Raw genomic sequence first — 16172 nt, 5'->3', positions numbered from 1 at the left:
AGCCAGTGACAGCAATTTGTTACCAAGAACTCATAGAAACAATCTGTGTAGCAGAAGTGGAAGACCAACATCAGGTAAATTCAGATGGAATTTGAGTGTGATAGACCTTGTTTTTGTACTTGAATAAAATCCCATATGTGAAAAGAAATATAAAATATATATAGTTTGGAAAAATAAAAATAATATGTCTAATGATGATTTACTAATGAAAGAGTAACATTTTGCTACATGTTTCCCTGATTCCTACATATAACATGTGTGTTGGATGACAAAAATGTTCAACTAACTAATTTCAAAAGTAAACATGAGACACATATTATAACATAAACATAATTAAAAATGTGCTACATTTTTTTTTGTTATAAAGTAAGACAAAGTAAACTGTCTTATTATCTTTAATTACTGCTGTATGCTCATGTTTCTAATGTGTTCAGATGTGTTCACTGGTATGTTTACTTTTTATTTTATTCTCTATCGAGAGAATGAGCTGGAAAGGGTGTGGAGCAGGTTAGAATGATTAAAGATGGAGACTGAAATGTACTAAAGTGAGAGTGTGTTGAGAAGATGGAAGGGCTACTTTGAGGAAATGATGAATGTATAAAAGGAGATGAGAGAAGGACAGATTAGGAAAGTTAGTTTACCAGTAAGTGCGGAGGATCAGTAAAGAGGAAGTGAACAGAATGGCAATTGGAAAGGCAGCTGGTTCAGATACCTGGAAGGGGGGCAGTAGACTGTTAAGCAGATTGTTTAATACAGCCACTTCCAGAAATGGAAGTGTAGTGATACTAATTTTCAAGAATAAGGGTGATCTGAGAAGATGTAGTAACTATAGAGGGATATAGTTGACAAGTCATATCATTAAGCTATAATGAAGGTAATGGGAAAGAGTTGTTGAAGTGGACGATCAGTGAGCAGCATTATTGTTTCATGCCAAGAAAGAGCAACTGAGATGTGATACACTGACTATTTGTTCTTCAGTCACTTTTCTCACTCATTGTGTGTCCATGGACCTCTCTGCTTTGAATCATACTTGTGATTAATCTCTGGATCGCTCCACAGCGTGTCTTTTATCTTGTCTTCCTTCTCTAACCAGTGGTGGCAGATGGCCGTTCCTCCCTGAATTGAAATTGAAAATTAAATATTTACTTTGAGGGTGTTGATGGAGAAGTATAGAGGCCAGAAGGACCTGCACTGTGCCTTTGTGGATCTAAAAACACATATGATAAGGTACCAGGAAAGGGACTGTGGTATGTATGAGGAAGTCAATAGTGACAGAGAAGTATGTGAGGGTGGAGCAGGACGTGTATGAGAACAACGCAGCAATGGTGAGGTTTAGGAATGACAGATGGGTTCAAGGTGGGGTAGGATTACATCAGAGATATGTTTTGAGCCCCATCATGTTTACAGTGGTGATACGTTGACAGATGAGGTCAGGCAGAAATCTCCAAGGACTGTGTTTGCAGATGCCCTAGTCTGGGATCAACCCTGTTCATTGGCTCCTTCACTACATCCATGACTTTTCTATGTGGTCTTCCATTTTCCTCCTGCCTGGGAGATTCACATTAAGCTCCACAGTTACCATCCTTGTCCAGAATAAACCCAATCCCTCCTCTGCACATGTCCAGTCCATCTGAGCCCTGCCTCTTCAACTTTGTCTCCAAACTGTTTAACCTGAGCTGTCCCTCTGATGTCCTCATTTCTAATCCTGTACATTCTGTTCCTCCCAATGAGAATATTAACATCTTCAGCCCTATCACCTCTAGCTTGTCCTACAGCCTATTATCAGAAACTAAAAGTCATGCCCTTAAGACACAATAACCACACGGAGAATGTCAGAGATGCATCTGACCCTTGAGTTGATTAATCTACTGGTTTGTGATGCCTCATCAGAAGTGGAAGGATTGCTTTCAAGAAACTATTCTTAAGTGAGAGAAACAGGGAGAAAGGCTGAGGTAAAACAAAGTAAACAAAAACTGAACTGAAAATCTGTGAATCAGAAAATCTCTGATTCCAGTCATCAGTATGTCAGGGGTCAGGAGCGAGGTACAACAGTGAGTATCTGCAAACAATTTGTGAAACATGATAGAGAATCATCATGTTTCAGAGCTTTATTTCAGCCAGTGGTGTTGGAGATCTTGTGGGATCATTTTGACAATGAATTGAACAAATGTCAGCAAAACAATCAGTTTTTGCATTTTACAATTATGTTCTATTTGTGTTTGCACATTTCATTACTTCCCATTTTCCCATCAAAATACAAAAATGAGGCTGGATCTGTACTCTTGCACAGTACTGTATGTGTTTTCATGCCTCTCATGGAAAAAGTACAGACATACTGCACTTAAGTAGAAGTAAAAATACTATTGTTAAAAAATAGTCCAGTAAAAGTTGAAGTACTGATTCAAATTGTGATTCCTGACTGTAGTAAAAATAAAAAAGTAAAGGCTTCATAAATGTTCTCAGAGTAAGAAAGTAAAAAGTAGGTCTTTGGAGGACTTTTCTATTTTTGTGCAAAGCTAACTGAACCTCGTACTATATTGACATAATGATAAAATAATATCAGTACATGGGAATACAAACGTTAGTTTTTACGTTACTTTTCTATTGTAATTATACTATATAAATTAGAAAAATACAAAAACAGCTGTATTTTCTGTTGCCTACACTGTAGAGGGTGACTTTGCCTCTAAACAGGAAGATGAGCAGGGAAGAGGTTAAAGTGGGATTGAGCAGCTGGGAACCCTAAAATCAGCTGTAGTGGCTCAGCGTGGGGAAAAGAATCACAGCTCACTATAATTTCTATTGAGAGCTCCAGTAGATTTTCTTAAAGTACAGGCTGTGATCAGCTGACCTGCTGCTCTCTGTGGATGTACACAACTGAATTCAACCAGATGTCAGCAGATGTTTCATGAGCTGTCCTGGCTGATTTCCATCCTCTACACTGACAGTACACTGTCTTTATATTAGACACTATACTGTTGGTATGAAGGTGGGACTCAGTGAATGAATGTCAGCATCATGAGCTTCAGTTTAAATGAATCTCTGCTACACTTGATGTAATCTAACTCTGACATGAGCACCACAGTCACTGTGCACCAGTCACACACTGTTCTTTACTTTAAATCCATCACAGTTCAGCAAACTAACCTGTTTATCCTGCACTAACCTGCAGAGGATCTTCATGCAGTCTTTAAATAACACAGTTAATCTGCCTCAGATTATTTTGCAGCATGTTTCACATTCTGAAAAAAACATGTTGTGTCCCCAAATGCACTAAAGCAAAAGTAAGGAGCCTGTTTTACAAAAGTAAGAAGTAGAACGTGCAGATGTTTGTTTAAAAATGTAGCAAAGTAAAAAGTAATCAGAAAAAAATACTCAAGTAAATTACAGATACCTACAATACAGGGGGAATTCTGTTGTATTCTACCTTTGGTTTTTATTTGACTGAGTCATGTCCTGTTGTTTTTGTTGCTTGTTTTTTCGATTGTCTTCAACTGTGTTAGTTTCATCAGCTTTTTCTCCAATCAATATTAAGTCTATTCATAGTCTTGTCTCCTCTTTACTGAGAAATCTGTTTATTTTCTCTCATGTTCTTCCCTGAGTTACTCTTTTTGAGTTCCTCAAGAAAATGAAAACACGCGTTTCCTGGAGCTTTACATTTCTGTTCCTCATGCTCTGGATTTCTCTTTTGCACTTTGTTTGGTTTTGGACCTACATCAGCAGTAAAATATTCCTTTTCATCAAGTCCTTTCCTTCTGAGAGGCCTACATTTACATCTTTGCCAGCAAACCCTGGCATCTAAAACATTCCTTTTATATTTCTGGTTTCAAGGGTGTGAGAGACAGAAAAAATTCCCCTTAAAAAGGCACATTTGGAATGCATCCAATTAAACTAGACACGGAAGATAGAGAGAATTTTGTTTTGATCTTATCAGATCCTAAAAATGCATACATCCTGTTCTCTGTTGGAACTGACAGGACTACACTTCCTTGTCATTATTTTACATATCTAATTCATGTAAAAACCGGAACCTCTTACAGAACCTGATAGAGATCTCAGAAATCTCTGGAAACTTTGGTTTCCTTGTTTACAGAAATGTGTTCAAGTGTGAAAAACCTGTTGTTTGGTTTAAAATGTGTCCCTACTTCCTTCTTGTGTGAAGGAAGTAAATACTTTTTATATAAAAGATCTCAGATTTGTCTCCTTTAAAATATATTTTAAAAAGTTTTACTGTTGGTGCTCCGTCTCCGGCTGGGGCCCTGGCTGGGCCTTGGGGTCTTGGGTCCTGGTTGGTGTGTTGCAGGGGTCGTGGGCGGGTGGGTGTATGGGGGCTCAGCCCTGGCGCAGGGTTCCGCCAGTGCATCGAGCCACCTGGGGGGCTCTTCAACTGGTGGGGGAGGCTGTTACATCTTGCAGGAGGTCTCCTCTCTCCAGGAACTCACTCTGCAGGTGGGGGAGATATAGGAGAGGTGGAGGAAGAACTCAGCCTGGGCGTCTATTGTCTTGTGTAGTCTGGAAGATGAGTGGATGATAGAGTGGGTGCAGTTTTCTCTGTGGTGGGGTCAGGTGGGCTGTCCCGGGCTCTGTGGGGCCGGGCGGCACTGCTGAACTGGGCCCGGTCCGGATGGGCCTGGGTCCCCTTTGTCTGGTGGGTTGCAGAGTATGGGGGTGCCTACTGGGGTCAGCGGGGGAGCTGGCCACATGCCCCTCCCTTCCTTCCCTCCCCATCTCCAGCTGCCTCCCTCTTCCCGCTCCACCACAATCACCCACACATGCAGGGCCTTGGGGTAGGGGTGTGTCACCAGGGTGCAGGGGAGGCATCCCCCCCCTCTGTCCCCTTCTGGCTGCCTGTGCCTCAATTTTATCCCACAACTTAGACATTCACATTACTCACACTCTCATAACACACACATATAGGACCTTGGGGGTGGGCACACTACACGGCATCCAGAAGACCATCAGGGTGTACTACCTCACCCCTGGCGTCGTTGCCCACCTCTCAATTTTAAATACACGTAGACATTGAGGGCTATCAGGAGGGTCTATGCGCTTACCTGCTGCTCTCTGGCAGGTAGCTCCATGCCTCCCTGGGTTTTAAATGCACCTTAGAACACACATGCATCAACACTACATATGAGCGGGTGGAGGGAGGTTTGGAGTCTTCACACCCCTCCGTTCTCTGTTGCCTGTTGGGGCGGGGGGCTAGGAGGATGAGTTGGAATGTGGGGCCTCCCTGCTGCTGCCGAGTCGGGGCGGTCTGCTTCTCTCCACCCCAGGGAAGAGGGTAACACCACCTGGGTCTGGGTGCAGTTTTTCCCTCTAGGGGCAGGGGTACCTAGACCTGGGGTATAGAGTACGCTTGGGGAGTGTGATTGTGTGTACAGTGTCTCTTTATGTCTGTCTCCACGTTGGGTGAGTGTTGAGTAATTGCATATGAGAGCATGAGGGTGGGAATGGATGTTTGTATCTGTGTGTGCCTGTATGTCTGTGTCTATGTGTCAGGTTGGGTATCAGACTCCACCTCTCTGGGGACATCTCAGGCCCTCCAAGGTACGGAGGCCTATCTCCCCCCACCACTCCCCCTGCCAGTGGCAGACGCCCTTAGACATCGGTGCATTGGTAGTTCTTGGTGTCCGGGGATGGGCGTCCAGGTACACACCGGCTCACTCCTGGTGGCTGCTTGTTGGGCCTGGAGCCTGGGGCTCACTCGGGCCCCTTCGGGGGTGGGGTGCCCTCGGCCTCTCGGCCTGGGGCTCGGTCACTCTGGCACTGCTGGCTGCCGGCGGAGCTCACTGCAACCCCCCCTGACTTCTGCTCCACGGCTGCAGAGTGACCCCTCATCTGGGGCTCTCCTCAGCTTTTTCCGGGAGAGTGGCGCGGCTGCCCCTCTGTTGGTCTTCCTTGGTCTCTTGTGCTCTGAGGGCCTCTGGATGTCTGGAGCCTGGATCTCCTCCATACCTGCTTCATGCTCTGAAGGACGGGGCTGTGGCTCCCCACACCCTCTAGCAGATCATTAAATGAAGGAACTTGTTAAATACAAGCGCGCTCATGCTCACAGGTGTACACACAGGTGCTCACAGACAAACTACACCCTCCTACCTCAAAGCACACTGTGCGCTGTCGATCCTACGTGCTGCACAAAAATATTCAATATTTAGCATTTACTGTTATATTCACATAGATCATCGTGATGATGTTGTTTATTATATTGCTCTTTTTTGTTGCTTGTTTTCTTTTTTTTCTTTCTCAGGAGGTGATCGATATTTGTATTTTTTTGTCTGTTTGTTTTGTTGGTTTTTGTTTTTTGCCCTTTATCACCTTTCCTCTTCCCCGCTGTTTTTCTTTCCCTCTTTCTTTCTCCCCTTTCTTTTCCTCAGTCAAGTCTGTCCCATATTTAGCAAGTGAAATAAAATAAAATAAACAATAAAAGGTGAATCAAATAGACCATTACGGCAAGGCTGGGATGGTCTATTTGGTAAAGTAAATCCATTGGACATCTTTCTTTGGGGGGAGTTTTACTGTTGGCAACGAAGGGATGAATTGTTTTTGGTAAGTTTGGAGTGATCTTTGATTTCAATCCCAAACTATACCCCTGACAAACACACACCAGGGGGTCAGTGACTAAAACATGATTGCCTGGTTGGGGTATATAATACACCATCTAAATTATTGTCAAAGTGAAACTATATCAGTACAAGCTGAATAAGCTGAGCTTCAGTGTTTGATATTTAATTCATTTATTTTTTTTAATTTTAACCCAGTAAGTAAAACAAATGTTCATTTTAGATCTTCTTTTTCCACACTGAGTAAGCTCAAGATTGACAAATGTGATCAGTCAACAAACCTCAACTGACCTTTTCAGGTCCAACACTAAAATACAGAACAAAATCGCATTTCTTCAAATAAAAATAAGCCCTCAAAAAGTGAAAACTTTGCACTGACATCATTATACTGCTAGTGCCAGCTGTTTGGTCAAGTAAGACTAGGTTTTGTATTCTTTTACACAGATCATGTTAACATATACTTAAGTAACCAAAATCCAGCTGTGCTTTTTACATTAAGCTTATTTACTGACTTTAGAATAGCTGACCTATTTTAACAGTAATATTAATTTTTGCACATCAGGTTATCTCACATATCAAACCAGCATATTAAGCTCATAACTCTTTTGCAAATGAATCTATTTAACACTTCAATTTCTTTTTTTTTGTTCCCACTTATTTATTAATCCTATTTGTATTTTATCCATTTGTACATATTAACGGGCATCTGCATGTGGACAGCAGAAAAATAATGTCATTGTACAGAGAAATGCTTTTTCTTTGCACACATGGCAATAAACGCTTTGAATCTTGAATCTTATTTCTAAACTTTTGTGTGAATGAGGAAAACGGTCCCTATTCAGTTCAATTCAATTCATTTTTATTTATACAGCACCAAATCATAACTGCACTTACCTCAAGGAGCTTTATATTTTAAGGTAGAGACTCTACAATACAAAGAAGACTGAGAAGACAGAAAAAAACTCAACAAATGACCCCAATGAACAACCACTTTGGCAACAGTGGGAATGAAGGGAAGCCAGTATAATCACTCTTCCTGAAGACTTTTCAGTGAATTTTTAGGACATCCTGATAATAAAGAATTACAGTGGTCCAGTCTAGAAATAATAAATACATGAACTAGTTTTTCAGTGTCATCAGAGCCAGGATGTTCCTAAAATTAAAAACGATGTAAGGAAATTATTTCTTAGGAGAGAAATTTTAAATGATTAAGATTCAAACACTAAATGACCAAACCATTAAATTATAAATGTCTCCTCTCTTTTATTTACATAAAATATTGAGTCATTTTGTCAGTTCAAAATAGATCAACTAAATACTGAATAATAGAAAAACATAATTCTGAACTACACTTTGAGAAATCCACATTTGACTTTTACAGTCAGTAATATCTTCTCTTTGAGTTCATTAGTTTTTTCTCCTTTTTATTAACACAGTGGTATTATCTTTTTGGCATTTAAAATATGTACATAGTCCAATGAATAATTTAAATTAAACTCTAAATAACTAAATATATAAATGTAGTAAAATAAAGAATTTTTGAGGAAAAACTCACTCATAAGTTGCACCTTATCTCTCATGGAAAATGAAATGTTGATTCTGAGCTGTTCAATTCAACATTGTTTAACTAACAGAGCTCCAGTTAAAGGAACTAAATGAATATAATTTGCAAGTATTTGTACATGTGTATATTTTCAAAAATGTGTTTGTCCATGTTGTAATGTGAAAAATAGAAAAATAGAAAAAATTATTAAGAGAAAAAGATATAAATTTGATCAATTTTGTTATTGACATAATCATGATGATGTTGTCCAAAACCTAACCCTTAACCCTATAATATTTTCATAACATTTATAAATGGTTAATTGTATAACTTAATGAAAAGTTAACATTAAATATATGCACTACATTTATAATGAAGTTTACAGTGATAATGAATACACACAATTCACATTTAATGCATAATACATTAATTAATGGATTTACATAGTGCAAAGTTTCAAATTTCAGACACAATAAACTGTCATGATCACACATCCACTACAAATTGGACCAGATGCACCTAAGACAAAATATACTTTAGAAGCAGAGCTCATATTGTGATTATTATTTTATTTTAAAATGCTTTTGTCTGTACCAAAACACCAAGAATCAAAACAAAATCATCAAAATATTCTTTTACATTTTTTTCATACATCCAAGTTTGTTGATGCTACACAGCGATGTACACAGTAAGTCTGTGTCAGAGACTCCTAATCGATACATGCTGAGCCTAGATTCTTCATTACAATAGTTTAATCTCTGTCAAGAATGAGAAAAAAATTTTTAATACGCTTCAGTAGAGCCTCAAGGAACTCATACTGAACAGCCTTAAGTCCCATGTTACCTGTAGCCTCCACCTCCTTGTACATGGCATCTGTGTAGTGTGTGCCCCCATTTGCTGCCACCATGTCATCAATCTTCGTGACCAGCTCCACCACCTGCGTTCTGTCTTTGCTGTTGTTTTCAAAGATGTGGAACCTGTTTCCACAGCTTTGGATGATGCGGCGAAGTCCTTCCTCAGCTTCACGTACGTACTGCTGTATGGTCATGTCACCAAGATCACCACCACGTGTGAACAGCACGATCATGTACTGATTTGCTGCCTGGCCAAACAGCTCCTGCAGGGCTTCTACTGAGTTTTTCTCTTCTTTGGTGAATCGACCCACTTGGATGACCAACAGGAACACATGAGGACCGGGACAGGAGACTTCAACACATTTCACAATTTCTCTTTTGATGAACTCAAATGATTTTGCAGTGTCCAGGATCCCTGGTGTGTCTACAACACTAACTACCCTGTTACCCCACTGAGTCACACCTTTCTGACAGACGTCAGTCACCGACCGTGATAAAGGAGAAGATCTGAAATATCTGTCTCCCAGGATGGTGTTTCCAACAGCACTCTTACCCACACCAGTCTTTCCAAGCATCACAATCCTCAAATCAGGACCTGAAACACAAATTACAACCTTGATTTAACTTGTATACACAACAAAAAACAATCATACAGACAGAAGATTAACTCTGAGTCTTACCTGCTGGAAATTTAGCCATCTTAATGTCACTGTTTTCACTGCACAGGTGAGCGAGATGAATGTTAAAGCTTTTGTTCAGCACATGGTTTATTTATAGCTCCACAGCTGACACGCCTCCAGCATTTGCATAACAGGTACATATAATACAGAGAGAGCGCAGCACAGCCTGCAGAAGACACCGAGCAGAGTTTTGACACACCAGACTAATGAAATATGTCTGAAGGTAAGTTTATTTGAAAAGGTTTCTTTGCTTTATAGCTGTTTTTTAACAGTTTTAATGATTGCATTTTGTAGCAGTAGAGAGAAAATGTTGTTGTTCTTAAACAGTGTCAGAGAAAAAGGATTTTGTGTTTGTTCACAGACAAAATTTCAGTCCTCATCCTGGGAAATGGGAAGTTTTTGAAGAAAGCGTTAATAACCAACATCCTGGAAGATGACATATCTGTGCTATCCACAAGAAAGAGTCTAACAAAAACCAAGATATATGAAAACGAGACATATGTTTTCACATGCATGCCAGATTTGGAGGTGCAATGTGATGACATAAAACAACAATTTGCTATGAATCCAGACCCTGACATGTGTTTGTTGGTGGTAAAACGTGACTTTTCAGTAGAAAATGTGTGGAGTCAGATAGAATATCTGAGCAAGAAAAGTGGAAAACCTACAGAAACATTCACAGTTGTGCTGCCTTTGAGTTCTAAACCTACAGAGTACCCATTCAAGAATATGACCATGGAGCAGCTTTACAGAGAACTGCCTTACAAACAGCGGGGGTTAAGTTGTAAGAGGTAAACCTAAAAAATCAGTAACATATAATGAATATTTATGATATCACATAAGTTTGCATAAGAAGAACAGTGTTTTATTTAATCTGAGTAATCATATTAATTCATTAGTTAGTATGTTTTTTATTATTATATATATATTGTAATGTTTCAAACATAATAATTCTTTTGCCCCCAAAACAAAGTTTCCTGGTGAGTTAATTTAGTTCTGTTACATTACAGGTCTGCTGCTGATCCCCAATCTATGACAGCAAATTCATGTTTAAGAAGCAAACATGAATGGATGGAAGGCAAGACTCAGTTTTATCAGCAGTATCTCACAATATTGTCATGTTCTGTGTGTGGGTGTGTGTGTCAAAAACATTTATTTAGCCTTTTTATAAAAGTGGCAGATGTAACAAAGAGCCCTACACTATCCCCGTAAATAGTTTCAAATGTGGGACATTTTTTGAAATCTTTATCTCTATTATTAACTTCTTTTTTTTTTTACTTTTTATCTAATCAGGAAGTTAAAATATTGAGATAAAGAGTCTCTTGTGCAGGAACAGATGGTGTAATTATGCATGCAGATATAATTATGTATATAGTTAAATGTGTATTTAACTGTTCATCTAAAAGTCTTGTAAGTGTTTTAGTTGTAGATGATTATTCTTCAGATCTGGAAAGATTTATTTATTTATTTCTATTTATTTTTATTTCTATTTCACTGTCACTTATTTTTGTTCTTCATTGACACAGAAAATCACTTTGACACCAAAGTGAACCTTGTTCTTCTGGGAATGACCGGTACGGGAAAGAGTGCCAGTGGAAACACCATCCTCGGAAAGAAATTCTTCAAGTGTAAACCAAGTTCAAAGCCAGTCACCACAGAGTGCCAAGTGACAGAATCAAAGATAAATGGCATACATGTACGTGTCATTGATAACCCAGACATCTTTGATGATGACATCAACCCACGAGTTTGGGATACACATGTAAAAAAGTGCAAAGAGCTTTGTGAGTCAGAACCATGTGTGTATTTACTTGTGATGCAAGCAAGCAGATTTACAGATGGTGAGAGAGACATAATAGAAAAGCTAGAAAAAGCTTTTGCAAGCAAAGTTAGAAAACAAACAATCATCCTGTTCACCAGAGGAGATGACCTGCACTGTGCAAATATTAAGCTGGAGGATTTTCTTCAATCCTGCCAACCCGGTCTGAAAGAAATCATTCAGAAGTGTGACTACAGGTGTGTTCTTTTTGAGAACAGCAGGGCAACATCACATCAAGTGGCAACTTTAATGGAGAAAGTGGTCAGGATGATCCAAGAACAGCAGCAATGATAACACTATGAAGTGCTTGGATATGATAAGTTGTTAAACAGAAAGATATAAAAAGAGCATGAAATAGCCTGAACTATTCAGTTAGAAATTTTTTCTTTTGTTTCCCTTTTTATTTGCCTTCGTCAAAATCAGCATTTAATCAGGGACTGATTATGAATTATTGAAACTGGTGCATGGAGTTTGTCTCTTATTGTGTTTCTGTTTATAGCCTGTTGATGTAAATCATTCATGTTAAATTCACCAATAAAATGAAGTTTGGTAAATATTCATTGTTGACCAAAGGTTTTTCAAGTAACAGAGACCCTTTGATGATTCAAACATACCTTTTAAAAAACCTATATCTAACAATAATAGTACTAGTAATAAGAATACATACAGTAATCATAGCAAAAAAAAAAAGAGAGCATTTGATGTTTGTGGATTCAACACTTGCAAAGACTCGGTGAAAATTTAAATAATTAAAATATGCAGATGTTAAACAAATATGTAGGACTTCTTTCTACTATTTGCAAAATATCTCTAAAATATGAGATATCCTGACTCAGAGTGACACCCAAAAAACTAGTTCATGCACTTCTTGCTTCTAGGTTGGACTACTGTAATTCATTATTATCAGCATGCTCTAAAAACTCCCTAAAAGCCTTCAGTTAATCCAAAATGCTGCAGCAAGAATATTCACAGGGACTAGAAAGAGAGAGCATGTTTCTCCTATATTGGCTTCCCTTCATTGGCTCCCTGTTAAAACCAGCATATCCAGCTAGCATGGGCTAAAATTTGTAATAAAAATCAGCTGGAAAACCATCCGGACCTGGGGCTTTATTGTCTGGGTGATGCTGTATGGCTTCATGGAAGGCAGACATTGACACAGGTGGATCCAGAGCCACAATCTGTTCATCATTTAAATTCTGTTGATTTATATTGTTAAGAAATTCTTCAAAAGCAATGTTGGAGGGAATAATCTGTGATGCTGTGAAGCTTCATAAAACTCTGTAAAAGATGTATTTATTTGTTGTGGATCATGGGTAATGTTCCCAGTTGACTCTTAAATAGAATAAACAGTTGTGGTTTTATTTATTGATCATTACCCATTAGCAAGGAATTTCCTAAATTTATTACCACGTTCAAAGTTCTCCAGTTGCAGATTTGCAACAGTAACCATGCTCTTCTCTTAATTATTTCATTTCATTTAATTCTAGTTTTAGTTTTCTCATGGTGTTAATTATATGTTCTTGTGGCGAGGAAGCAGAAGCAGATTCTAAAGATTACATTTTTGTTTTTAGTTGTTCTTTTTATTATGAGAAGAGTAAGGTATTATTTTGATTCTTTTCTGTCTCAGAGAGTTCGACTCAGTGAATGATTGCTGATAGTGATAGTGTCTCTAATATCTCTTGTAATCCATCTGTTAACTAAAAAGTAGTCTATACAAGAATGTGTAATCCCTGAGAGGCGACATGAACACCCAGCATCACAAAGACCTAAATCACTCACATGTTGTTTAAGAATGTCTGCAGTCTGGCACTTCTTTTGACTCACTGAGCCTGTCAATTTCTAGATTCAATACCAGATTGAAGTCTCCTCCTATTATAAGTGTGGTTTCAGAGTGATCCAAAAGTGAAGAAAAGAAGTGATGAAAAAAGCAGGAGTCGTCAATTTGGTCCATACAGTTAGTTCCATATGTATTTGGAAATACATATTTATTTATTTATTTTTGTCTTTTTTACCTGTCTACTTAAACCTACTTAAACCTATTCCATTTGTAGTTATATAATGGACATGGATATAATGTGTAGAGTCTCAGCTTTCATATAGAAAATTATATGTATAGAAAACTATTCCGCGCATATATAAAAAGGTGCGCGGCTCCGAACCGTAGTAAAGAGACCTCTGGCTATTACGTCGGGTTCCGTGTCGGGCTCGTAACCAAAAACTAGCTTTACTTTGTTCTCTGGGTCAACTTTGCTAGCGAGAGACAGAGAGAGGCGTTGAAAGGCTCCAACTGAACTTATTGTTTCGGAGGAAAACACAAACACAGTGTACGGTCGAGTCTCAACTGGGCTACACTGCCCATGAGGCTACATTCTTTGGGCCTATGCCTGTAACACTCTGCCTATTGCCTTTATATTAAATAATGTTTTGAACAATAATTTTTAAAAATATTTCTTTACGTCATTAGGCGGGTCGCAAGTAGAGGTCGCGAGATTGAGACCCAGGCTTTAGAGCCTCTTAATGTGTGTTTTGTTTGGGTTTCCACCAGTGTGGAATTACCAAAAATAGATAGCAGACAACCTAGGGTGACCAACCGTCGTCTTTTCCCCGGACATGCCCTCTTTTCACGTTTTGATAAAAATGCCCAGGTTTTCCTATATTCCGACAGAGGACCCATATGTGTGACGTCATCCCCGAGTTGATGCTTTGTAAGCGCTTGTTCTGCGCTCACAGACGGGACAGACAGCATGCAGCAACACGGCTAATGATGTTTAAGTCATTTGTAAGTCATTTAATCAATAAGTCTTTTCCTGGAACCAACTCCATGTATTCCATGTAACAAACCTCAGGGTAATGAAAATAGACACGTCAAATAAAGCAGTGCAGCCACCAAAGAACCATTCCAAAGTAACCTAAAATCAATTCAGGATTAATGCAGGCATACCGTGGTGTTCTTGTTGCACTCAAGCTGCCTGTTGATGTACAGCTTACCACATTATCTTCTTGGGAGTCTCCTTGTCTGAACTTTTTGCGTATCGGGAACAGGACCTGGAGTCTCTCTTGGATCTCTCTGGTAAAAGAGCTCTTCGCCACCTCTTTCTGTTTTATGTGTATGAATTTGGATGCACTTGGTCTGGTTCTGCGTGCATCAGCTCATTGACCTTTCAAACAATGACCACAATGGAAAATGTCCTCTGGGAGATTCAGGTGGGTCTCAAACTCTCTCACCATTGTTTCCAGGGCCTTTTATGCCTTCTTTGGGATGCCTGGAAACACTACTCCATGAACTCACTAAGAACTTTAAAGTCTTTGTGTAGAATTTGTGCAGAACCTCTGTGCAGAAGTCTCGACCGGCTCTCTGTTTAAAGGATCTGAGTCTTTGATCTATGGGTTTTACCACGACTGATTAACAGAAACTGATAGTAGCTCCACCCTAATGATCTATGGCACTTGGAAATGTTTTGAAGGATTATTTTTTTTGGCCTGGGAAATAAGCCCAAAGGACCTGAATTTTTAGAAGCTATAATAACCTATAAGAACCTCAATAAGGTGGTTGCGAATAGTCATACCAAAAACAGGAAATGTCCACAAAATAAACTTTTAATTGTGACTTTAATTGAAGATAGGACACTTTATTAAGTAAATTTTAAATATTTAAATCTAAACTGTTGCTAAATACCTACAGATGGTTTCTATTAGGTTTTAGTGAGACAGAGAGAGAACCACAGTGGGTTGGAAAAAGAAGACCAAATCCACTGTTTCTTGCTGCAAACATGCACTGTGTGAACCAGAGTCCTTGACTCGTCTGCGATGCCCCGATGAAACTAATTTTTATCTGCAGAGGGTCTTTGTTCATCCTCTGACACAACCAACATCCAGTGTTACCAGTATCCAATCATCTATTGTGACATCATTTGATTTGAGCTTATCTTACTTTTCTCTCCCCCTCCTCCCTTCATCGCTGTAGCAAAAGTTTTTTTTTTTTTATTACAACAGTCACATTTATACAACATAATTCACTTCACTTTTCATAATTTCAACTTTGACTTCTTTTTATCACGTTGAACAGAATTACACTCTTTTTCCCTGTTACAAACAAGTTTTTACTTCCATTGTCACAGTGTTCTGTCCTCACTAGATGTGGGCGTGATTTAGCTTATCCAGTTTGACAGACAGTGAACAGAATGAGAAGAAGAGAATGCTTTGAACTCAGATTCTTCTTTACTTCGAACTGCATCTCCAGTTTACATGCCATGTTACTAAGGCTTCTTATACATGGTATCCCTTATCCATTTTCATTGTCTCTCCTTTCTCTTTTCTTTTTGTAAAAAGGCATGTGTGGGCAAAGGTTTCACCTCCACTGAGCACTTGTAGCAAACTAGCTGGGCATAACAACTTCCCAAGTACCAACTGTGGCCACAAGGGGGTGCCAAATCATACAAACAAAAGCATATTACCACATTAAAGTTATACCAACACACACAGAGTGCTTGCTCATAGGGCGTCATGTAACTGGGGTTTTCTCCCCACAATATTACAGATGTTGTCATCTCAAGGCTGTGTTAATGTTTTTTTCAGTCTTGTTGCTGCACCGCTAAGAAAGTATTTGCAGACTTTGACACACCTCCAGCATTTGCATAACTGGTTCATATAAAACAAACAGAGTGTCACAGCGTGCAGACATCCACACAGCCTCTGCCTGCAGCAGACAGAACC

The 16172-nt window shown here is 39.1% G+C and overlaps 2 protein-coding genes across 2 annotated transcripts; one reads left to right on the top strand and one right to left on the bottom strand.

The window, feature by feature from the left end:
• Nucleotides 1–8857: 8857 nt before the first annotated feature.
• LOC134635068 (GTPase IMAP family member 9-like) lies at nt 8858–9659 on the bottom strand. Its single transcript, XM_063484581.1, has 2 exons — nt 9641–9659; nt 8858–9555 (listed from the first exon to the last, which is right to left on the bottom strand). Exons 1-2 carry the CDS (start codon nt 9657–9659, stop codon nt 8858–8860), a joined length of 717 nt encoding a protein of 238 aa, XP_063340651.1.
• Nucleotides 9660–9853: 194 nt separating this feature from the next.
• Nucleotides 9854–11750, top strand: LOC134635067 (uncharacterized). The gene is made up of 2 exons (XM_063484580.1): nt 9854–9863; nt 11167–11750. The coding sequence occupies exons 1-2, from the start codon at nt 9854–9856 to the stop codon at nt 11748–11750; spliced, it is 594 nt and encodes a 197-aa protein (XP_063340650.1).
• The last annotated feature ends 4422 nt before the right edge of the window (nt 11751–16172 follow it).

Source organism: Pelmatolapia mariae, linkage group LG9 (assembly GCF_036321145.2).
Source record: "Pelmatolapia mariae isolate MD_Pm_ZW linkage group LG9, Pm_UMD_F_2, whole genome shotgun sequence".
NCBI lineage: Eukaryota > Metazoa > Chordata > Actinopteri > Cichliformes > Cichlidae > Pelmatolapia > Pelmatolapia mariae.
The sequence above is the reverse complement of the archived record's forward strand: the minus strand, read 5'-3'. Positions and strand labels throughout refer to the sequence as shown.